At 33.0% G+C, this 26,242-nt stretch overlaps 1 protein-coding gene across 6 annotated transcripts in view; it reads right to left on the bottom strand.

Annotated features, from left to right (window-relative positions):
* LOC109064628 (glutamate receptor-interacting protein 2-like) overlaps positions 1 to 26,242 on the bottom strand; it is a 177,400-nt gene that overhangs the window by 43,440 nt on the left and 107,718 nt on the right. For 5 of the 6 annotated variants that reach the window (XM_042748624.1, XM_042748622.1, XM_042748621.1 and 2 more), the window contains exons 2-3: positions 3,438 to 3,518; positions 1,301 to 1,433 (exon numbers count right to left, since the gene is read on the bottom strand). In XM_042748624.1, coding sequence (XP_042604558.1) covers positions 1,301 to 1,433; positions 3,438 to 3,518 — 214 coding nt within the window. Of the gene's footprint in view, positions 1 to 1,300; positions 1,434 to 3,437; positions 3,519 to 19,663; positions 20,080 to 26,242 lie in introns of those variants that run through there. The other variant, XM_042748626.1, reaches the window with a different exon arrangement.

Here is a 26,242-nt window from a genome sequence, read left to right as displayed (position 1 = left end):
AGCTAGTTAAATCGTTGAAGGGTTATAGCTAGAATGGATACCGCTATAAAAATAAAAGCAAGTCTTGCAAAATCTAGTTCACTAATTGTCTTCTTCACTGTCCGTTTAATTTTTTCCTGTCCATCCGGCGAGATTTTAAGAGATTGGTTCAAAGGATTTTGCCACAACGTAGGCTGATTAGTTCGCTAGCTGTCTGTTCATTAAATTTATTTTAATTTTTCTTTCACTTTCTTCCTGTCCATCTGGCGAGATATTGCACTGCTTCCAGCCATAGCTATATCCCTTCTAGCCACAACCATATTTTATCTTATAGCTAGCTACCTTAATGGGTATCGCTAAGTATCACAGCCCTTATAAAAATTAACCATAGTTTTACTACAAATAAAACCAAAAAACATGGCTACTATATAAACTATATAAACAATGATAACCACAAATTAACCATGGTTTTGCTACACTAACCATGGTATTTGCGGTAAAATTGTGATTATACAAATGGTAATCAATACAACAAAATACAAAGTTACTACACTTTTACTGTATTAAAACCATGGTTAATTTTCACAAGGGAGATATTTGAAAGTCATTCTATTGACAACAAGTATTGAGGCTTGTTACTGCAGCACTAACACACACAAAAAAACGATAATGCGAAAAACTAGTGCGAAAAACATTACTGCATTAGAGAGCATTAGCATAAATTAGCTGCTTCTGTGGTCAGTTTTCTCTTTCAGGTCAGCTAATGTAATTGCAGAATAACAGTCTGAATCTTGTTGGGTAAGTTAGCTAACCAAATTAACAATTCTGTCAACAACTTAAGTATTTAGGCTTGTTACTGCTACAGTAACTCAAAAATGCTAATGCTAAACACTAATGTTAAGTTTGCAACAAAACTCAACAAGTACGCATTGCCACATTAGTGAGCATTAACATAAACTATCTGCTAAGGTAAGTTTTTTTGTTTTTTTTTCAGGTCAAGTATGTCTGTCAGTTTTCTTCTACCTGCATTTTAGCTAATGCAAACAATGCTCAAAAACATGTTTGTAAAATAATTTAAGTTAATTAAACAATTTTAAGTTGTACTTCATCATTAAAAAACAACACACCCACAAAATTCCACATTTAGCAAAGATTATCACATCCAAAATTTAAACACAAAACCCAACCTAACCTACTTTGTTTGTTTCTTAGATTTTTCTGAGATGTCAGGTGACAACTTTGTCATTCTCTGATTGTCTGATACAGCTAATGAGTTATGAATTTGTGAGGTTGCATTGATGACTTCAGCTCCAGTCCTCACCTAGCCGCCAGTCCACCCGGCCGCAGGTTGGAGACGCGTGGTTTGCCGTCCTTGTCTGTTCCGCCCGAGATGGTGAGACCTAAAGTGCTTCCTTCCTTCTTAATCAGCTCAACCAATGTAACCCCACGCAGTTCCAGGCCATAACACAACCGACAAACACACACACACACACACGCACACACACAAGAGACAGAAGTCGGCAGCATGTTATTATGGCACTCAACCTCCATCACTCAGATGGTCTCAGATATTATATTGGATATGCAAATGAGCTAAACTTACTCCCATCTAACTAAAGATGAGAAATTTTATGAATTCTCTATCTTACGAAAGCTGAAAATTGCTTATAAATGCTACACCACATCTAATCTTCGATTCATGCTGTTATTATATGAATTCTTAAACATAAAATCCAAACCAAGAGGCACATGAAAGAAAACATCTATCACACACCAGTAGTGCAGCAGAAATTGTGATGCTACACTTTCTTCTGGAATCCAGCTGTGTCACGAAATCTCTCACAGAGTCTAATCTAATCATGCCAATGTCTGTGTGGGTTTAAATGTGAACAGCTTGGAACTAAAATGTTTTCCACAAGTAAAAATGTAATGGACCGAACGCACACAATCAACTCCGTCTTTTCAAACTTTTATAATAATTCCCATAAAATCAATTCTGAAAATGCCTCAATCTGCCAATTCAGTTTTACTAACATTTTCTATGAAAGAATTATATTATATTATATTATATTATATTATATTGAAACAGAAACTCTTGTATGTTTCTTTATATAAATGCTCTGGCTAGTTTAATTTAAAAATGGCTATATATATATATATATATATATATATATATATATATATATATATATATATATGCAGATAACATCTTAACTTGATTTAAGTAAATTAAAGATAACTATTTTTTTCTAAAGAAAATTAATACTTTTATTCAGCAAGGATAAATTAAATTGATAATTAATTAAATGAATAATGTTTCAAAATGTTTCAAATAAATGCAGTTATTTTAAAGTTTTTATTCATTTTTATGTTAATATTTCACAATATTTTTACTGTAGTTTTGAGGAAATGAATGCAGTTTTGATGAGCATAAGAGATTACTTTCTCCAAAACAAATACACATCAAAACACACATATAGAGATAAAAAAAAACAAATAAAATACATATAAATAATGTCACGACACGCACACAGACAGGTAGATCCAAAAGCAGTATGTTTATTGGGGTGATCCAAAATCAGAAAACATCCAGGCAAAGGTCAAAATCCAGGTAATCCGTCCAAAACAAGAAACATAGACAACAACATCCAGAAACACGAGAAACCAGGGAACCAGGAAAACACAGGGTGACATTCAACAAGGACTCCGTGACAATGACAGAACAACCGGGGTATTTATACACAGGGAAATGACAATGCTAACGGGGAATAGGCTGAGTGCAATGATTAATAACCACGGACAGCTGAGTGCAATGAGCAGTGATGAAACAGACAAGACTATGGGAAATGCAGTTCTAAGGTGGGGTGACGATAAGGGGAAGTGAGACCTCTAGTGGCCACCCAGGGAGACACAGAACAGACACCGTGACACATATAAACAAATACACATCAAAACACACATATAGAGTTAAAAATATACACATAGCATTAGTTTTGTATTAAGAAGATTCATGTATCAAATAAGCTGCATTAAAAAAATAGTTTAATGAAACTGAAACACAAGTCAAATGTAAAATAACCTTTGAAAATGTCTGTTCTGCTTTAAGACGTCATTTTGAAACTTTTCCAAAGTCACACTTTGAGTTGACTCAGCTAATCCAATTAGATTTAAAGAAGAAAGAGGTCTTGGATCAGCAAGCGCCTCCAGCTAGCAGAATGACTCAGACAGACACTTCTCGAGAACCGCTGGAAACATCTGGATAAAGCTGTAACAACACCCACAAACCCCCAGCGTTCTCCATCTCAAACAGCCATCCAAACCAATGTGGCAAGAAGAACTCAAACATCCCCAATGGGGAAAGACAGACACGATCCCCCAGATCAAAAGACACTGAAGGAGCAGAGCTGGGAGGATTTGTGTGGGCACAAACAGACAACATAGAAAGAGAGTCAGCGTACCTGGGATGCTTTGTCTTCTGGATGTGAGGGAGTTGTCTGGCCCCATTGAATCCTTGTTCCCCTTAGAGTACGGCCCATCATCTGCAGGACAAGAGAAACAATAAAAAGACCTTAGAGAAAGCAGTCCAACCTAATCGCGATGTCAGCTGTAGTCAAATTATGTACTTTCACATAAAACACTACTGGTGAGTGAGTCCCACAAAACCTGTCAAGAGTGGGCTTGGACACACACACACAAATAATAATAATAAAAAAATTAATAAATAAACAAACTTGAAGGATGCTTATTTTTGGAACCATTATTTTTGCATTGTGAAAATTAATATTATACACATACACCCTAATTTTTACTACATTTATAGAAAAACACATCAATAAAAATTGTAATAAATAAATAATTGCATTGACAGTAAAATATAATTAAAAAATGTAAAGTGTACTGTATATTATGTTAATATTTTTGAACTGGCTTTAATATTAGCAAATTTAAATACGAATTGTACTATAATAATAAAAAAAAAAAAACTAAAAACAAAACAAAACTAAAAAAAAAAAAAAAGACTATTACTGTGAAATACTAATTTAATACAATATAAATAAATATGTGCTGATATATTTCATTATTATTATTATTATTATTATTATTATTATTATTATTATTATTAAAATGCCATGAAATAACATTTAATCTATAAACTATTAAACTTGCATACAGTTTAATAATAAAAAAAATACAATATATAACATTACAGGGCAATACATTGTATCAGATAGATAGATAGATAGATAGATAATCATATGGTAATCATAAAAATCATTAAATATATAAGCACATTCTCCTTATTTATATTGTATTATATTATATCTTTCTTTCTTTCTTTATATATTATTAAATAACAAAAATATAGCATAAACGCATTTATTCTTATTAAATAGATTGTATTACACCTCTATCACCTCTGTATTCATAGACAGATGAACTGTGTCATTGAGTGCAGAGAGTATTAGCATCCAGAGAGACATGCTAATGAGGATTTGTCATCTATTGACAGTAATAATCACAGAAACACCATCATTCTTTATAGAAAACGTTTGGGTGACAAACGTCTTTCGGATTGTTTTCTGTCAAGCTAGATGACTGAGTGCATATGCTTCATTTGGAGCGGATAAAATATTCATGAGCAGCATAGTTTCATTTCCTCAAAGTTTCTACATAAATTAGGATTTTTCCCATGTGCACTGGGCTCATCAGCACTAAGCGTCTCTGGAGCTTCCTTACGCTTGGCACAATTCACTTCATCTTTTCACGCCAGCAGGACAAACACTATTAATGTATTCAGCCAAAAGAAGGTAACACCTGTTGCTGCCATTGTTATTATACTAATAAGCTCATAAACTTCTGCTTGTGTTTCCTTTAAATCAAAGAAAAGTCTTTAAGGATTAGTTCATCTAAAAATAAAACGTTATGTTTTTAACCAATATTTTTGACTGCCCCTCCCCCACACATGTGGAATGTTTGAGATTAAACCTTATTTTTATGATAATATCTTGGTCTAAACCTAAAGTAATCTTGACAAACTATATATCATTTGAAAGGTTTCCGACTCTAGTTTTTATATTTGGGGACAGTTTTTAAAAGAAAAGACAAATTTATATATTCAAATATGATAAATTCTCCATTTGTGATGTGGTGCCAAACAAACTCATATTCTATATGTATGTTTTTATGTGTTTTAGAAATTGAATTCAAATCAAATATTAAAGTTGCTGCTCAAACTATTTCTGAATAGGATGTCTATTTCATAAATACATACATACATACATACACACATGTGTATATATATATATATATATATATATATATATCTTATATATATATATATATATATATATATATATATTAATATATATATATATAAAACTATATATATATATATAGTTCAGAATACTTAAACAATAAATGGAAATCAAGAGTCCCTGTATATCGTATATCATCGAGTGGAAAAGTTTGGTTCATCATCCACAAAATCTTACTTAAAGGGGACCTATAATGTCCCTTTTTACAATATGTAATATAATTCTAAGGTGTCCCCAGAATGTGTCTGTGAAGTCTCAGCTCAAAATACCCCACAGATCATTTATTATATCATTTTGAAATTGCCTATTTTGAGTGGAAGCAGAAACATGCTGTATTTGAGCATGTCTCTTTAAATGCAAATGAGCTGCTGCTCCCCGCCCCCTTTTCAAGAATAGAGCTGCGCCATTACAGCTCGTAACTAAACATCTGTTTGGTTTTGATTACCATGTCTATCGCGTTGAAATCGTGTGTTTTTGAAGCCATATTAGTTTAAACTTCTGATAGACAGTTTTCTGAGTGCAAACATCTGTCGCACGTATATGGAAAGTGGCTGCACATGGCACGTGAGTACTAAGTTCTCTTTCACACGCGAGTTTATGTTAAAAACACGCACAAGTTACAAAAACACAGTCGGTTATGTTTGTGAAAGTAAACATCTGGGAATGAAATCACATGTTTATATTAGATACTTTTTTAACTGAGTAGGCTGAGTGGTATGGATTATACAATATATTGAGTATTGTACAAACCGAAACACATTATGATGAAGAGAACCTGCAGTGAATGAAGGATCTGGCAGCAGGTAAGAGTGATGGCTCTAAAGATACCATCACCTGACTGAGGTTATGCTATGTTAGGCGGTGAGGAGATAAGAGTCTTCCAGCAGCAGTTATGAGGATATTTTCTTATAGCAGATACAACTTGCCCATAATGCTGTACATAGTGCGAGCTGATACGAAAGCCAGAAACTTCCTGTCTACTTTTCAACTGAACCTGATACTGATTTAACTACAACCTTACTTGTAACATATTTACCCTTAACGATATCAGCTTGTTACCATGTTAAAATATAGACGCTAACTTTTTCTAAAGAATTTATGAATGTGTGAAGAGAGACGTGTGCTCTTAGCATGATTAGCACATTGCTATATGGTTGTCTGTGTGTTCTGGTTTTAGCATGTTGTTATGGGCGTTCTGAGGAGCTTTAGCATGTTTAGCATATTTTTCATGTTGTTATTTTCGGAGGGTTCATGACAAGATAACATAAAATATAAATTAAAATAACATATTTTTTTTTTACACCATTACACCATGTCCTAATCAGATGCAACGCCACCAACTTGACCAGCCTAGCCAGCTACTTCCAGCTTAAACCAGCTAAGACCAGCCCACCAGCTTAGGCTGGTTTTAGTTGTTTTTTTTTCAGCAGGGTAACTAGCTGCAATGACAATACGTGATGAGCGACAGGTGACTCCATTTAAGAAACTGTTTCTATTTCTGCAACACTACAGCTGGAACAACTGTATATTATGACAATAATGTTCTCAGGAACTGATTACTCATTTAGCATGTTTAGCATGTAGTTATATTGTTAAGGTGTTCTGATGGGTTTTTTTTTTATGAGTTTTCTGAGACTATATGCATAGGCCTTAATAACTGATTTTATCGTTCTCTGAGGCATTTTATGATTAGCACATAACTAAATTTTTTTTTTTTCTAAGTTGTTTTCAGCATGATTAACACATTACTATAATGCTTTTATGGGATTCTGAGGAGATTTTAGCATGATTAGCACAATACTATATGGCTTTTATGGGTTTCTGATGAAATTTTAGCATGATTAGCACATAACAAAAATGCTTTTTTTCCTGAATTGTTTTCAGCATGATTAGCACATTACTATACTGATTTTATGTGTTTCTGAGGAGATTTTTAGCATGATTAGCACATTACTATAATGCTTTTATGGGATTCTGAGGAGATTTTAGCATGATTAGCACAATACTAAATAACTTTTATAGCATTATTATCAAATTACAGCATATACATCATCAAATTACTATAATGTTTTTATGGGTTTCTGAGTAGATTTTAGCATAATTAGCACAATACTATTCAGCTTTTATGGGTTTCTGATTAAATGTTAGCATGATTAGCACATTACTATAATGCTTTTATGGGTTTCTGAGGAGTTTTTAGCATGACTGGCACATTAGTACTGATTTTATGGTTTTCTGAGGCATTTTAGCATGATTAGCACATTACTATACTGTTTTCTGAGTATTTTTAGCATAATTAGCATGTAACTTTTTATGTGTTTCTGAGGAGTTTTAGCATGATTAAAGTACACTTGAATTAAAATTGACTATATTTATTTTGTTAGCGCACATTGCTATTTTTGTGGTGAACAATTCATCCGTGCAAGTCAACCCACAAAAAAAATAGTTTGCCTTCATAATCTTTAATAGAAATCTGAGAATGCTCCTCCCCTCTAAAACGACGGACCCTCTGTGATGACATCAGTCTGACCTAAGGCATAAGCATAAGCACGCCCCTCCAACTGTCAGTGCCCTGTGAGCGTTGACAGTGCGTTGAGGAAAAAACATGCCCTCTGCTTTCCTCATTCAATATTCCGTTTCTCTCGGAAGTACGTCAAAATACGGAAGTAAAATCGGTCCCAAACTTCCGGTTCACACAGACTTTAACACATTATTATATTGAGTTAACAGGTTTATAAGGAGTTTCTAACATGAGCATATTACTATACTATACATGATTAGCATATTACTATTACTATACTGTGTGTTTCTGAGGTGTTAGCATGATTAGCAAATAACTGTTTTTATGGGCTTCGTTCTGATATATTTTTAACATGATTAGCACATTACTATAATGATTTTATGGGTTACTGATGGCTTTTAGAATTAAAAACAAATATCAATTCTTTTAATCATAATAATCACAATAAAAATCAGCACATATAATATTTTTATGATTTTCTTATAACATTAAAGCACACATTACTATGCACCATACATTTTTTATGTCTCTGAAGAGTTCTAGCATGATTAACACTTTATTATATTGCTTTTATTGGTTTCCGATGAGTTTTTAGCATGATTAGCACAACACTACACTGCTTTTTTTGCTTAATTAATGGTCCATGTCAAAGAAGCCAAAACTCAAATCTCAATTAGGTCTCTAGATTGTTGTATTCCCTCCTGTAACTTAAGTCTGTTGTATATCTTTCACAAATCGTTTCTGTACCTAAATTACATGCTTATTCAAATCCATAAGCCTTAGCAAAAACCAGTAAATACAATTCAAACTAAAGTCTGTTCTGTTTTGACTGTTTGTTCGTGAAATGCATGCTTCAAAACACAACATCACTAGGACAATGCAGTAATATATTCAAGCTCCTGCAATCATAAATTCCCTGATGTGACATGTCGTGTGACCAAACCAAATAAAAACAGAATAAAATACCTTTTGCCACTCGCTAAGGGAGGACAGAATGAGAGCAGACAAGTGCTAAAAAATGAGCATGCCTTCGTGAGAATGCGAGGACAGTCTGCAGGGAGCAATCTAAAGTGTTTATTGTTGTGTTTTTGAAAGCTATTACTGACAGGGCTCAACGGTGGGATTAGCCTCCAGCTCTAGCACAAGACCAAACCAACGAAACTCCCTCCCAGCTGGCAGAAAACTCCAGCATATCGGCATTCACTGTGATGAGCAGCATTCGTCTAATCCGCTTGCTCGAGGGTTTTGGAAACCTTCACGAGTCACCTATCAAAGGAAGCGATTTAGCTGTGACGGGTACCTAACTAGCAAAGCACAGAATCATCTGTTTTTGTCATGCACCGAAGTGCCACTGCACAAAAATAGGTAAATAAAATAAAATAAAAAAATAATCCTAGCTTCACCTCAAGGGCCTGGAAGGAAACTGAAGCTTTAAATAAATAAAAAAATACTACAGTTGGCAGTGATAACATAGGAAATAAATAAGTAAATAATAATATAATAATAATAATAATAATAATAGTCACTCAACTAGCACAACTAATAAATGCACATTATAGAACACAATACTACATTTCTATAACAATATGCAGATCATGATAGACCAGAACATTTTCTATTCAAAGACTATTGTGAATGCAGGCTATTCAGCACAAACACCTTTAGCCACTCTTTTTTTTTTTTTGTAAGGCAAACTGCTCAAATGAATGGCTCTAATTAAGCTGAAGATACAGTTGCTATAATCTGAGAGAGCGCGAGTCTCCAGCACATGTCCTCCAGTAATTACTACCCATTATCAGCACCAAACAGCCAAAAGCTTTACAAGTAAAAGGAACCTGCAAATTGGGATATGGGCAAGACGGACTGATTGCAAACACACACACACTTCACACTCTTAAACTTCCCAAGAAACGGCAACAAAACGCACACACACACACAATTGTAGCTAATCTTGCAAACTTAATGCAAATCTACAAATACATTTACATACAAAGGCTTCTCTTGTAGAGGGTACAATCGATCACATGACATCATTAAGAAAGTATACATAATTTTTTTTAAGTTAACTTGAGCACTGCTTTTTAGAATGTTGATGGTCAAACATATCCGTAGTGATTCATAAAATACAAGTCAGCAACTACTGTCACATTGAACGTCAAAAAAGCAAACCAAATAACACAAAATCACTACCCATGGCTCTTGATGACATATTGAGGTCTTATGAAGCAAAACGATCAGTCTGTGCAAGAAATTGAACATTATTTGCAACATTATTATCTGTAATTTGAGCCTCAGGCAAATGGTTCAGAGTGATGTCTGGTTCATAAACAAATAATTTTTTGAACCGGTTCTTTTTAGTGAACTGGATGAACAAGTACATCAAATCAGACTGAAGTGTCTGAAACAGTTTGCAGCTTAAAGGGATATTCCATCGCAAAATGAAAATTTTGTCATTATTCGCTTACCCCCATGTCGTTCCAAACCCGTAAAAGCTTTGTTCGTCTTCGAAAAAACAATTAAAGATATTTTGGATGAAAACCGGTAGGCTTGGGACTGTCCCATAGACTGTCCAATAGAATTTGTCCCATACGCAGGTGGCTGCGTACTGCTCAGAATTGCCAAAATGGCGCTACGCTGATTTGGAGAGACACAGAGGAGACAAATTGTTGAATAAAGTCATTATTTTTGTTCTCTTCGTGTACAAAAGTATTCTTGTTGCTTCATAACGTTACAGTTGAATCACTGATGACAGATGGACTATTCTGATGATGCTTTTCATACTTTTCTGGACCTTGACACTGTTATTTATTTGGCAGACTATGGGACATTCTCAAGCCTACCGGTTTTCATCCAAAATATCTTAAATTGTGTTCCGAAGACGAACGAAGCTTTTATGGATTTGGAACAAAATGGGGGAAAGTGATTAATGACAAAATTTCCATTTTGCGGTGGAGTAACCCTTTAAGCAGCACATATGTACAATTTACTCAATCAAAACGCATTTTCATATGCCTGACAGTCACTGTGACTTGAAATGAGCCAATATGGTGTATATAATCCAATGATGCTGGTTTTTGCAGACTCATTCAGTGCTATGGTTTTTCCAACAGTCACTGAACTGAGGAAACAGTTCCAACTTGGACCAAAGACCATTGGACCACTGAGCCGGGTATATGTGCATGCGTGAACCAAGCACTCGATTGAAGGGACAAAATGAAAGTTTTTATGGTTTCTTATGGTTTATGTAAAAAGGTGAGTTGATTAAGACTAGTTCATTCACTTTATATACTTTAGATAGATAACAAACAAATAACTAAAATAAACAAAAAAAATAAATAAACAAAAAAAAAATCATTTTCCTGAAAAAATCAGATTGCCCCATTTTCCTTAGGCTCTGAATTTAAAGGTAATGATGTTGTAACTAATGTCCAGTTTCTTGCACAGACCAATTGTTTCACTTTATAAGTCCTCAACATATAATTTTGTATTAATCACGGGTGTTCATTTTGTTTTACTTGTGTTGCTTTTTTTGACTCTCAAAGTGACGGTAGTCTTTTACATGCATTTTATGAATCACCAAGGACCACAGTTTCAGCTAAAAACTTATTTTCTGTTTTAATTAAGAAAACGTCACCTACATCTTGGATGGCCTGAGGGTGAGTAAATGAACTGCAAATTTTCATTTCTGGGCAAACTATCCCATTAAAGTGTTAAACTGTTTGTAATTGCGACATTATAATTCACATTTCTTTAGATCCTTTGAACCATGTATAAATGTGGCATCAGTGATGCAAGGCAACTGTACACTGCAAAACAAACACAAGAAGCCATTCACACAGAATGCATTTTTGCACTTAACTGAATAAAAACAATGCCATGTCATGCACATGACGTGGTGACATAAGATGCAAGTTCAGTCTTAAACTCTATTTCTTGTAAGTGCAATATTTATATTTAACATTCCCTTAGATCTTTTCTTCCACATATAAATGTGGCATGGTTTTCAAGATTGCTTGGCAACCGTAAACAACCCACAGAACACCATACCTACACCAGACATAAGCATAAAGTTCATATTATAGCTGACTACACTCAAAGGCCAACAATATAATTTAAAAAAGAAAAGAAAAAAGCTATGAAATGACTATGAAATAGCAGCACTTGGTTGTTTAAACACTAGAAAAGGCTTTTAAATCACTGTCATGGGTAACCACCGTAATCATCCAGGGTCTCGTTCAGCGACGCTCTCAGGGAGCTGAAACTGTACTGGCGGGGGCGCGTGTGTTCAGGAACATCACGGCAGCAAGGTACTGCACTTATGTCTTGGCCTCCGAAATTAATGTTCTTTGAAACCATGTGGAGGTGAGTAGAAACCAGCATTTTAGATCAAAGCACATCTGCACAAACACCAATGCAGTTTGCCCTGCGAGCGGCACCATGGGGCATTGTCATTATGTGCATTGACACTGTGGGGCGATGTGTTAAAAGGATTTTTCAGGGTTTCCAGGCATGAATGTAATGGGACTGGAAGTTTTCCGGACCGATTTGGGTTTAGGGAGTTGGGTCATTTTAAGTTCAGAGAGATGTTCCTTGAATAACAGTACTTCTAGTATATTTAGTCACAAGTAGGTAATGATCCAAACCTTGTGATTATTATACTCTTGAAGCTTTCTGAAAACCAAAATCTTGATGGAAGGCTACTTGGTAAAAGGGTTAATTGCCTTTGAAAGCACTCAACCCGCCACTGTTTTTTTTTTTTTTTTTTTGTAAATATCCATTTGTTTAATGCAATGCAATAGCATTTAGCAATATTTGCAGGTACATTAACCCAAACCGGTACTTTAAAGTACACCATTAAGCCTCACAGCTGCCAATCACGTTCTTTCATGTGTGCACAGCTGTTGCTTTTAAATATGCACCGGACGTGCTTTAGACTAAACAAATAGGATGGCTTTCAACGCAAACATGCTAATTAGCATTGCAAGAGTGAAAAGTGAAGATTTGATGGTGCTGCCTACAAAGATAACATTTGACAGCTCGCTTTTTCAACCTCATGTTTTGTTTTTGCCAATCTACAAAAGAGCATTGCTTGTGTTTATTATAGTGTATCCCATGATGCACTGCAACAAGTTCAGTGAAAACATACATTTAATATAGTGGACATCACAATACTGAAAAATAGCAGCATATAGACCATTTTACCTGATATTTCTGTAATTTGTAAATTTATATGCTCTCTAGAGTACTATGTTGTTAGCTTAGCAACATTCTAACAGCAAACCAAATTGTAAACAATTAAGAGATGAATGAGCGGAACTTTTAGAATGTCTCAGTATTTACCTGAAATTCGTGTATCCAGCATATTAGAGTGTCATTATCTTAGCAAGATGCTAACATAAATATTTTTGTTGTATATTAGAGCACTGAGTCATTAGTTTAGCAACATGCTAACATCACGCAATACTGGATCAGTAAAGAGCTGCAGTTATTGTGTGCTTCATGATAGATATTTGTGTGTGCTACATATTAGGCTATGTAATGCATCGTTAGCTTAGCAACATGCTAACTTTAAACTCCACTGGAATCAATTAATAATATTTATGTGTGCTATGATGTTTATAATATCACATTGTTAACATAGCAACATGCTAACCATATTAGAATCAATTGAAAGTTGAATCTCCTGTGCGCTTCAAGAGAAATTCTACATGTAGACTATGACTCGATATTTATCCAAAATTTGTGCGCTACATACTAAGAATACTACACTGTTAGCATAGCAATATGCTAACATCACATTTCATATTCATGTGTGCTATGTATGTATTTTTGTTTTATTATCAGGGAGTTATGAACATCATTCTCTTTTGGAGTCGATTTAGAAACTGGGAGTCAAAGTTTGCCCAATATGTGTGCATGCTTTGCTTATTAGTGCATCTTAGAGTGATTTGCTTAGCAACATATTACCATCAAAGTCTACCGGTATTAATTGCAAGTCTATTATAGTACCTTGTTACAGCTTCATATTTTGTAATAATTAAATCAGTATTCTAATTATTATTCAAATTTACATTCTGGAGATCAAATGGGAAAGTTACTATCCTCAAAACTAACAAAAAGGTAACATTTCGGGACATGTTTTCTCCCATACTTCAAGAATTGGTAGGACCTATTTGATGTGACAGGATGTAATGCTGTTGTAAATCTCCAAGAGAACAGGCTAAATTGCCCTGGCAAAAAGGTAGATGCATGTTTTTCCCCTTCCTAGACTGGTATAATGTCATGTCAGACAGCTCGCGCTATTCGTTTGACAACATGGGTGTAGGAAGTCTAACAGGGAACAAATTTCAGCATGTTAACCCCTGAACCTTCCTTCTGGCTGTCTCCCGCTCACCACAGGAGATGTAATGCATTCCCACCCTCGAGACATGACAAATAATTCACAGCAAATTTAAACGGACAGACTAACAACCTGTCATCAGGACATAGTGGATGGCCAGAGAGGTACAAGCAAACCCCTGTGGTGTTAACAACATCTGTCCAGTTCTCCTATTTTATATTTTGTGATATTGAAAAGACTAAGCTGAAGAGATCATGCTTGTATAGATCAATTGATTTATATATATATATATATATATATATATATATATACATATATATACACATATATATAATATATATATATATATATATATATATATATACACACACATATATACAGCATATATATATATATATATATATATATATATATATATATATACAATATATATATACATACATACATACACACACATATATATATATATATATATATACATATATATATATATATATATATATATATATATATATATATATATACATAGCTGGGTTTACTTGAAAATTAAAGTCTGTTACTGATTCCAAATTACATGACAAAAATTGTAGTTAGTAACGTAATCCATTACATTATACATTATAGGTAATATCATCAGACTACTTTTGGATTACTTTTGACCAATCTCATTTATTACAACAAAGATGATATAAAAAACCAAATAATAAAAAAATAAAATAAATAAAATTCTATCATTATATGAATAAATTTCTATTTATATCCATATTTTAGTATGTATAAAAGTAAAAGAAGAAAAATAACAATGGAAATTAAATGACTAAGATGAATTGATTTTGGGTGATCCGTGCATGTAAAATGTGTAAAATACTATATAAAAATATTGATTAACTTAGAATAGAATTAATTAAGAATTAAATAGAATTTGTGATTAATCTTATGATTTCCGACCATTGTTTAGAATGGAGAACGAAACTCAAATTTTAAAACAATACATTAGTGTTTTATTTATTATATTTTAGTATTATATTAATATATTGGTGAGACACTATTATGTACTGTAGCTCAAAAGACTTGTAATTATAGTAGAATTACATTACAATGACTCATTGCTAGTAACAAATGTATTAATTCCTGAAAATCACAGAGCTTTTCTAATCCAAGAACACTGTCTTCTTGTCACAAAGCTCATTTCATGTTCACCGGGAGTTTCTTAGACTATTAATTGAGCAACAAATTATAGATCATTCTCCCTGAGGTTTCTTGTGAGACAAAGCATTCTAATTCAAGGCACGTTTAACACTTGCTTCATCTTTTCACATCAAACTTGTCATTACTTGCCAAAGTTGCAAAGCAATTCACAGCGCTACAAATATGCAATGATTACGCCCATTATTATTTAAAGAGCTATACTTCGAAAACATATAATTACACCTATTCCACCTTCAATGGCCATAACTCACTTTCCCCTGAATAACTCAACGCAACAAGCAATGCAGCATCTGGACAAACAAGGCACAATTAGTATAATGAGCGGTTTGAAAATGCCAGCGATGTAAATGGAAGATTAGTCACAGGAAAGACAGCAAAGGAGGACGCTGTGCTCCTACACATTAGAAGTCGTGTTGTGTGGGCGGCAGAGAAAGGTGGCTGTTGGCGTAATCTTTGTTTGTTCAAGTGGACTGAGACGCTTAAATATGGATTATTTGATTGAAGTTATCATGTATATTCAGCGTTATTGGGCACAATCAAATGTCTGGCTGTATATGTTTGAAAAACTTGCTTGCCGTTTGGATGCACTTTTCAGAAAAGGAAAATGTTTGATAAATAATAACAGTAAGAAGCAAGTACATTAATTGTGTTTTTACAACTTAAACGTGTTGTTACTGATGAAGGTTGATTATTTTCAACGAATGGTGTGATTTTGGGTTCCGTTTGATTGAAAGTATAGAAATAAAGAGTACCTTGGTTTCAAGATTCAAGTTTTATCAGAAAAAGCTTAAATTAAAGTTTTTTTGTTTTACACATAGTGGGTCTCCTCATGGTGGTGGCCATTTTGAGATCACATGACAAGCCAAAAATTAATTGTTTTATCTCGCTAACGCCTGCTATTACAACATCTTTTATTATAGAATTTAATGGATCATGACTTGATCATACATACAACATATTCACAATACACAGATTGAACTTGTATCAGAAATAGCTTTAAAAATGTTTTGTTTAACATATAGTGGGTCTCCTCATGGAAGTGGCCATTTTGAGATTGCCAAAATTTGGTAAAATAAAAATAAAAAAATATTTTTTTTTTTTACCCCACATCATTTTCTCACCTTCTAGTCAAACGATTAATCATGATTAATCACATCCAAAATAAAAGTTTTTTTTTGTTTATATAATGTATGTGAGTGTACTGTGTATATTTATGTATATATAAATACACACACATACACTATATATTTTGAAAATATGTATATGCATTTATATATTTATATTCATATCATTTATATGATATATAAATACATTTAATATGTAAACAACATATTTTTCTTAAATATATGCATAGATGTGTTTGTATTTACATATATTTAATAAATATACACAGTATACACACACACACACACATATATATATGTAAACAATTTATTTTTATTTTTTTTAGATGCGATTAATCGCGATTAATCATTTGACAGCACTACTCAAAATATATTTTATAAATGATTGGGATGTTTGTACAATATTTACGATTGTATACAGTAAGTTGAGGAGATGGAGCAAGTTTTTTTTTTTTTTTTTTTTTTTTTTTTTGCCTTTATTTGATAGAACAGTAGTCCCGAGCTGGGACTCAAACTCAGGACAGCCGAAGCACAACAGTGCTCTGCCCACAAGGCTATTGGCACCAACAATAATTTTTACTTTTACTTCGACAAAATGATGAATAAAAAATGTGCATCAGATGTTTTTTTTATTATTATTATTATTATAATTTATAAAGGTGCTGTGAGCCAAACCATTAAATATATTTATTTATTATAAATATATTCATTTAAATAATAATTCATTAAATATTAAGTTAAATTTATTAAACAATTAAATTATTATTATTATTATTATTATTATTATAATTATTATTATTATTATTATTATTATTATTATTGTACATTGTAATTTGGTTGGGCTTTTTAAACTTGCTTGCTTTTAGATGCACTGAATTTGCTTTGCTTTATGTTTCTATTCAATTTGAGAAGGTGCTAAAAGACAAATCACAATATTTAACAAAAAAAAAGTATGGTAATGCTATTGGATTTGATCACTTATACAAACTATTTAGCAAGTTAATTGCAAAAAAAAAAAAAAAAAAAAAAAAAAATATTAATTTTATAAATTTTACCATCAACACATTCTGAAACTTTGCGCTCAAAGAAAAAAAAATGCGAAGATAAATAGCTTAAGCCCATAAAACATGCAGATGGTGTCAGACTGAATGATGTCGAGGTGTTTTACAGGATTGTAATTGTTGACAGGATTATGGGAGAACATAACCTGGCTGTAGTGTGTGTGTGTGTGTGTGTGTGTGTAGAACTGAAAAACTGTTGCGTAGTACATAATAGTAGCAAGTAAAGCAAAGCATGCTTATAGATGATAAGATCTCTCAATCTCAGCTAGTGTCTGAGCATCATTACTAACACACACACACACACACACACACACACACACACACACACAGTCGTGGCCCCCGCTGGGAGAACATTAGACTGAGCTCTGTTGCGTGACGGCTTCCTCTGCTCCTCTTCATTAGATCAGAGTCCCTGACTCACTCAGTGAAGCCCATAAATACGGTTTTCATCTTCAAACACTGTGTCATTCACAAGCAGCAAAAAAATATCACAGTGGGTATCTACATACATGTTACTGTATGTCGATTTAAACGCATGAAACAGCAATTATAACATATGGAGACTGAGTCAGACCGCTTTATGCATTCGATATTTATGACCTCTCATTGCCATAGTAACAGCAGCTTTAGGAAAGAAGTCACACACATTATACACTTTTTACATAAAGTGCTTTGGTGGTAATGTGGTACAGTGATGTGACAAATAGAAATACCATGGTACTAGATGATTACAGAGTTCAAATACCAGGGAATTTACATGGCACTGCAAGTACTTCAAAGAAAAAAATGTTCAAATTTATATGTAAAATTATATGTTCAATTTAATTTCACTCCAAAACTAAATTAAAAGATAAAAAACTTATATTTTGCAAGAAAAGAAAGAAAATTATTTCATTATTTTAGTGACTATTTTTGCAACAATATTTTTTTCTCCCAATGTTAATATTTTACTTCTTTGACATTAATTATTAATAATAATTATAATAATACTATTCTTATAATTATACATTTTTTTTAATTAAGAAAATATTTTATTAAAATCTGCATATATTAAAAGCATAATTATTTTTAAATGTATTTGTTTATGTATTTGATTTTTAATTAAATGCTACATTAATAATAATTATAATAATTAATGTATAAAATTATTGAATTAAATAAGGCATACAGTAAATGCAAACACAACAAACACAACAATGATTATGATGATCTTATGATGATGATGATCATGATATAATAATAATAATAATAATAATTATTATTATTATTATTATTTTAAAATTTATAAAAATGTATTTCATTAAAATCTGCATACATTAAAAGCATAATTTACAATAATTACTACCATGATGATGATTATGGCTGTAATATGATCATATATTTCTTTAAAAAATAATATTAAAATTTATGTATTTATTTGCTTGTTTGTTTATCAAATGCTACATTAATTAAAATTATAATAATATTTAATGCTTAAAAATAATTAAATTAGATATATTTTTATTAAAAGCAACCAATTTTTTTTTTTTTTTTTTTGTACTTTAAAAATCTTGTTTTTTTTTTTTGTATTTGTATTTGTAATGCTAATTTGGGAGAGGGGAAAACATGTTTATGTCTTTCTTTCAACTTTGGAATGGAATGACCTGAAAATGTTTAAACAGGTTCCATGGTGTTTACCATTGTACCATATCCAAAAAAACATGGTAATACTACAGTACTTTGTTATAGCACACATTACTTAAAAGATAAAATATGTAAGTTATACCATTACAGTAAATGGAAAAAAAAATAACAGCATGTATAAAACTGACAATATCTCCAAAAACACAATATACAACACATCATATATTCAGCTTCAGTCTCACAATTCCTGAATGTCATTCATTAGTTCTTACAACACAAACAGCCATTAAACTTTAAGACACTGAAGAAAAACCAACCCAGTCCAAATAACAAGATCAAACCGAACATCTTGACAAGCAAACTTTGGCTGAACTTCACGTCACGTCTGTCAGATTTCCCTACGCAGAGAATCAAACACATCTCTCCATTATAAAACTAAAAGATCCACTTTTAATCAACCAATCCTAAATCCAATAAAGAGCTATTCTCACCAAAACTGGTCTTGACTTCTCTCCGTAGCCCACAGAGCATGTTGGCGTGCTTGATTCAAACACACACATACACTCCAACCGAGAGACAGAAGCGCAGCTCTGAGAGCAACAGAAGCAAGCGCCCCCCCTGTCTGGTCACACACTTCGACTCTGTGTGTGTGTTTGTGTGTGTGTGAAGATACACACACACACTCTCTCTCTCTTCTAACTCTATGCAAGCTGTCTTTTTGCCATGCGGGGCTGTACGGTTCCTCCTCCCCTACAGATTTTTGGTTTCCCCTTTGATTTGCTTCACATGGCTGTAAATCTCTGAGCTGAATGAGAGCAATTCATTCTGCTGGATGTAAAAGACAGCTAAAAATGCTCGGCTTGAAGGAGAAACGAGCGGACGTCTTCTCTGTTATCTTCTGGGTATTGTCTCTGGGTCGTTTTTAAGAAGAAATAAAAAACGCAGATTCGAATGTCAATTATTTTAATTTCACATGAGAAGGTTACTGCTGAGCTTTCAAAAAAAAAAAAAAAAAATTGTTTGCCCACCTCAGGCTTGTAGTATCAGGAAACAGTTACTCGATTTTTTTTTCAATCTTAAAATGTCTTGCAAAGTACATTATAAAATATGAATATGTGCAGTTGTTTGATAAGTAATTCTACTGATTACAAAACACTAACGTTGCTGGAACCTAATAAAATCTAATTACCCCATAGTTACCAATATTTTAGCACATGCAACTAAGTCCTAACTACATTATTTCAACCCTGTTACCATACAACTTGAATTTCCATACTTATAAAGTTTATATACTTGTGGAGTTGATAAATAACCAAAATGTAACTGAAACCTACATTATTTCAACCCTGTAACAACAAATAAAAAAAAAAAAATAAAAAAATGCATCCATACATTTTGAAGCCCAATTTATTTCAACCCTATAACAATACATTTTGAATAGCCATATATAATATAATATAATATAATATAATATAATATAATATAATATATACAACAGTTTTAAGAGAATTTTAGGCAAGAATGTACTTGTTTGGAGTTCAAATACGCAGCTTGTTATTAAAGATAAAGTCTATTTGAAATTTTGTTTCGACGTTTACAGAGACATAAGCTCCAGGATGTCAGCAGTCGTTCAGCGCTCATGAAGCCGCCAGAGAGCACCTCACCCCGGCCAGATCTTATGGAATTAACTGCTGGCTCTGGTGTCTCTATAGTGGTTAAACATGAGATATATTTCGTTTTGGGTAAATCTAATGGGCAGTCTTTGGTCTCATTAATTTATTATTTGTTCCAGAGCAAATAGTTTTGGCAAAATTTCAGTGCTGCATATCAGAGCGCTGCCTTTGTACTTTTCACTGAATCACCTAGCAACTTTAATGATGGCTGTTGTTTTTGTTTATTAAATATCTTGAATTTACGCAGAGTATTTGATATTATTTATTCTCCTGACTCAAATAAGTATATACTGGAATTTTTTATATCTCTAGTCGCTGGAAAAAGCCTTTGACAGAGTGGAGTGGAGCTATCTTTTCAGAGAGATTTGGTGTTTGGTCCAATTTTTTTGACTTGGGTAAAACTCTTATGCTTCTCCCTTCTCTTCTGTTATTACAGACAACACTAGTTCACAATATTTTCCTTTGTATACGAAAACTAGACAGGGTTGCCCTCTGTCCCCCTTATTATTTGCAGTGGCGATTGAACCTTCAGCCATTTTGCTGAGGTCAGCCTCAGATATCCAGGGTATATCTAGGGGGGACAGAGAGCACAAACTATCACTATATGCAGATGACCTGCAGTAGCTTGTAACTTAAGAGCTCTGACTTATTGGCAAGGTTCACATTACATAAATCATGTACCGGATTGGGTCTAGAGGGAATCCTCAGCCTGCCTTCCTTCCTCGCTTTCAGCTCTTCTATTTTCACCCTTGCCGATGGGTCCAGACTCTCAATCTAGACTTTTGATCAACTTTTTCCTGACGAGCCAGAACAAAGAGGAACCATCTCTGGCTTATATACAAAACTTGTATCATTATTATCCACTTCTATAACTGCACAAAGAGACTCCTGGCAACTGGACCTTAATATCTGCCTGACGGACGAGGAGAGGAATGAGGCTATATATAGAATCCATGGATCATTTAGACACAGCCTTATTCAATATAAAGTTTTACATAGACTTCATCTTTCCAAGACCAAGCTGGCAATGATGTATCCCTCTGTTGACCCCACCTGTACAAGATGTAAGCAGTCCCCTACTACATTAGCCTATGTTTTGGTCACATATATATATATATATATATATATATATATATATATATATATATATATATATATATATATATATATACATATATATATATGTCAGGTGTCAGGTTTTGCTTGTGATTTACTGATGTTATTTTCTGTTTCTTGTTTTTGTTTATATGTACAAAGTGTAAAAGCACAATGTCTGTATGCATGTTGTGTTGTTAGTTGTGCTGATATGTGAATATATGTTTTTGATTGTTATCTAAATAACTATAGAATGTGGGAAATGAATAAATACATAAATATTTTATAATTGTAGTATTTAGTATTAGAAAACTGTGTATGTGTGTTCATGATGGTGATTTTAGTTACTTTGTTCTACTATTAGATGGCGACAAGAGACTGTTTTGCGAGTCGTCAGTAAAGACATTTAAATTGAAAAATACTAAAGCACAGTTTTGAGCAAGGAAGTTATTTATGAATTTATTTATTTCAAAATCAACTTTTATGCAGCCAACAAATGCACAGAGCAGTGCAGGAATCACCCTGAGCAGATGAAAGGATAGTACAAGCCTATCAGACATTCAAATTAATTGTGAATATGAGATTGATATGAAGAATGAATGCTGGATCAGATGCAGGTAATCAAACTTACTCAGTCAATCTGTCTCTTATAAAACTCTACTACACATAATACACTGCTTTTACTAATACAATAAGCTTTTAATGAAACAACTCAATGATCCTTCATTACTAGTTCTAAAGTGACATTTTCAAATTAGTAATGGAGGCTTGGGCTCAACTGTTAAACTGTCAAACTTTAGATTTGAATCCGTGGCAGAAGGAAGTATTTACACAGAATAGGGCTTTTAAAGACACTCCGTTGTTATTTTTTATGTATTTAACACTCTTTAACTCATTCCATCGAACTGTTGTATAAACGTAATATCACACTCGTAGCCGCCAAATAACACCCAATATTATAAAAATCCAATTACCTATGGCTCTCAGCCAAGTTTATTTATTTAATTGAATAAATAACTTTTCAGTTGTATTACAGGGTTGAACATCAGTGTAATAACGTTTAATAAATGTATTAAAAATTACTTTATCGCATTATATCACATCACATTTACAGTTTATTTTTGTGTATTTATCTAATTTTATTATTTATTATTATTTATTTTATTTTTATTTTTTGCCATAAAAGAGTTGAACTCTTGAGTGCATAAGTGTAACCGTACCTAAATATTAATAAAGACTGCAAAAACGAAGACTGCAAAATAAAACATCATCTATTTAAACCATGTGATCAAAAAGACGCACAATTTCAGAAAGATCAAATAATTATTTTAAAAGGGATAAATATTACAGGATAACAGGGTTGAACCACAATACATTTTCTCTGAAAATGGATAGAACATGTTAGAAAACACTACTAAGTAGCATATCACACAACACGTTTTTGTGTTTAAAAACTCAAGATGCAGGGCAGCAGAATGAAAAAAACCCTGCAAACTCAAGACTTGAGCGCAACAGTCAAACGTGTCTGTCTAGCACGTTTATATCCAAAAACAATGGAAAAGTTCAGCAATGGAACAGCAGTTTAAAGTAATATGAATTATGGAAAATAGTGGATTATTATATATATAATGTGTGATATATATATATATATATATATATATATATATATATATATATATATATATATATATATATCCAAGGAATTACACACTTAACATTGTAAGATATATCAAATAATATTACTAAGATTTATTTACCTTTAAGTTAATTTACCATAAGTCACGAGAACACAACACCATTTCCAGAAACTACCCTTCAGTATAATTTAAAAGACCCCACTCTCAAAAAAAGAGACTTTTAAAGTAGCCTATGTGATTTCAAATCAAAGTATAAACAGTGTAAAACAAAAAAACAAAAAAAGTATATAACAGTTAAAAACAACCAAATAAAAAAACCTTTTAAAGTAGCCTATGTGATTTCAAATCAAAGTATAAAACAGTGTAAAACAACTGATGGGGACACTCAACAGTTATGTGCCTGAAAACAAGTTTTTTAAAAAAAAGAAGTGGGCATTATTTCCCTCTCCGTCTCCCTCGGGACCCCTTTTAGACGGATACCAACAATGACACCAAGCAGCTCCAGCTACAAACCGCTACTCCGTCCTTTTCAGTCGCTTCCCAAAGTGACGCTGAATCAGCGCTCTGCCCCTCTTTCCTCTTTGCACCCCACGACCTATCATGCCCCTCTGACACCAATGACTAATAAACTCAATTTTTCTCCATCTGCCCATGTATATCAGTCTCTTTTGCATTTCAGGAATTAACTGAAGCAGAATTGTACAATACTGGCAGCATATAAAATTAAAACCTTGTATCCATGAACAAATTTACATTAAACAGAGGTAAAAACCTCTAACAACAGAGGATGGTCAGGAATGAAATTGCTGGAAACTTCTTGGGGGTATCGGTGTCTATCAGAGCATACAAAAAAGTTCATTGTATGTATGTAATTTGTTTGTGGTAAAACCACAGTTAAAATGCCAGTAGGATTTTACTCTAAGTAATCAGGAAAGGTTATGTTCTCAGTCTTACCATTCTTCTGAAATGGTGCTTTTAAAATTTAATACCAAATCAAAACTGCATTGTGCCCAAACTCGCTCCATGGAGAACATCAAGTCCCAATCGGAATGTGAATGGGGTTTTTGTTCCAGGTGGTCTCGGATTATGCTCCAGCCTTGGGTTGGTGAACGTCTAAATATTTCAGGCAATACTTCTGTGACAAACTGGCAATCACTATCCCATGATGCCTTGGAGTACACTGATAATGACTCCAAAACAGGATGCATGCATTTTTTAAAGACCTCATCAAAATAGCACATTGATACAGGCTAAGCTAGAATACTATGCTAACAGTATGCTAAGCTACAGTAGTATGATGAATGGTTTGCAAGCTAACTAAAAATGTTCACGTTTTATCACAAACTAATTTTACACACGTTTCATTAAAATATATTATTTATATTTATTTTGTTTCATTTTTAAATACATTTTTTTTTCTACAAAGGCAAATTTATTGGTTATTTTCTGTAGCATGAACATAAAATGATTTGCACATTGGTTTACTGCAATTAGAGCGTTTATTATTAATGTCCTTTTTCATAAAGAAAATGAGTTTGTCCAACCATTTAATGGGTCTTTAAAGGGATTTAAAATGCAAGTCCATAAATTCGCACAACCACTAAAACAACCATACAAACAAACCTCTTTATCAGCAGAGTATCATTAAATTCCTCTTGCATCCCGGTTTTCGATTATTAAGACTGAATTCTAGTCTAAAACAATCTAGGTTCCTCAATCGGTTACACAACACTCCTGAAATACTACGTTATCTGGGAAGTCGAGATTTTATTTTGATTTATTGGTGTGCCAAATTCAGTTTTTAGATCTAATGCGATGAATATCTCTCCTGGCACAATTCCTTCACCTCGATGCAAACGTTTGATGTGGCTGAGGATTATCATCAGATGGTCTGCCATCCATCAAAGAATAGCAGAAAAACATACAGGATATAGAGAAGTGGGGCAGAATACAAGATAAACTAGAAGTGGGTGATACAGATTGCTTTTTCACCACACATTGCTTATATAAAGCTCATAAAAGTGTCAATGCACTTACGATTTTTTAATAACCTCTTAAAAATGATTTGTAATAGAGAACATCAGTTGAATTGCTACATAATGTACTGTATAATTACTCAGTGGCTGTGCTGTTTAATTACTCATGGCATGTTAGCTAACTTTCTGACAGTCTTTTTGAGGCGGCGTTTGAAGCATGTTACATCAGGGACATGAGTGTCTGTGTTTGCTATCAGGCTTTTTTTTTTTTTTCTCAAATGAAATGGCTGCTGTAACTTAGAGACTGTTAAATGAACTAGTTTATTACATCTTTGATAATGACTCCTATTTGAGGCTCTTTGATGATGCAAAAGATAATTAAATGGCAATTAATACAGTCAAACTTGATTAGTGGATTCACTTTGAAGTGCCGTAGAGATCAATTCTGGGCCCTGCAGAAAAACGTACAAATTATGTCAACCTTTCTGGTTTAGGTTTGAATAAATTAGCATGCTGAATGTTAATGATGCAATAACAAAGGATTTTTACAAAAGCTATTTGATAAATTGGTAAATTAACAGTTTAAGGCAGTCCCATAAACAGCAATTTGTTTATCAAAGAGACAGATTTGACAGTGATTTGGTTATCAAGACTTGAATTTGCTACATTTTTGCTTAATTTCATTTTGG

The sequence above is a fragment of the Cyprinus carpio genome, chromosome B22 (assembly GCF_018340385.1).
Source record: "Cyprinus carpio isolate SPL01 chromosome B22, ASM1834038v1, whole genome shotgun sequence".
In the NCBI taxonomy this organism is placed as follows: Eukaryota; Metazoa; Chordata; class Actinopteri; order Cypriniformes; family Cyprinidae; genus Cyprinus; species Cyprinus carpio.
Note: the sequence above shows the minus strand (reverse complement) of the source record. Positions and strands in the feature narration are given on the sequence as shown.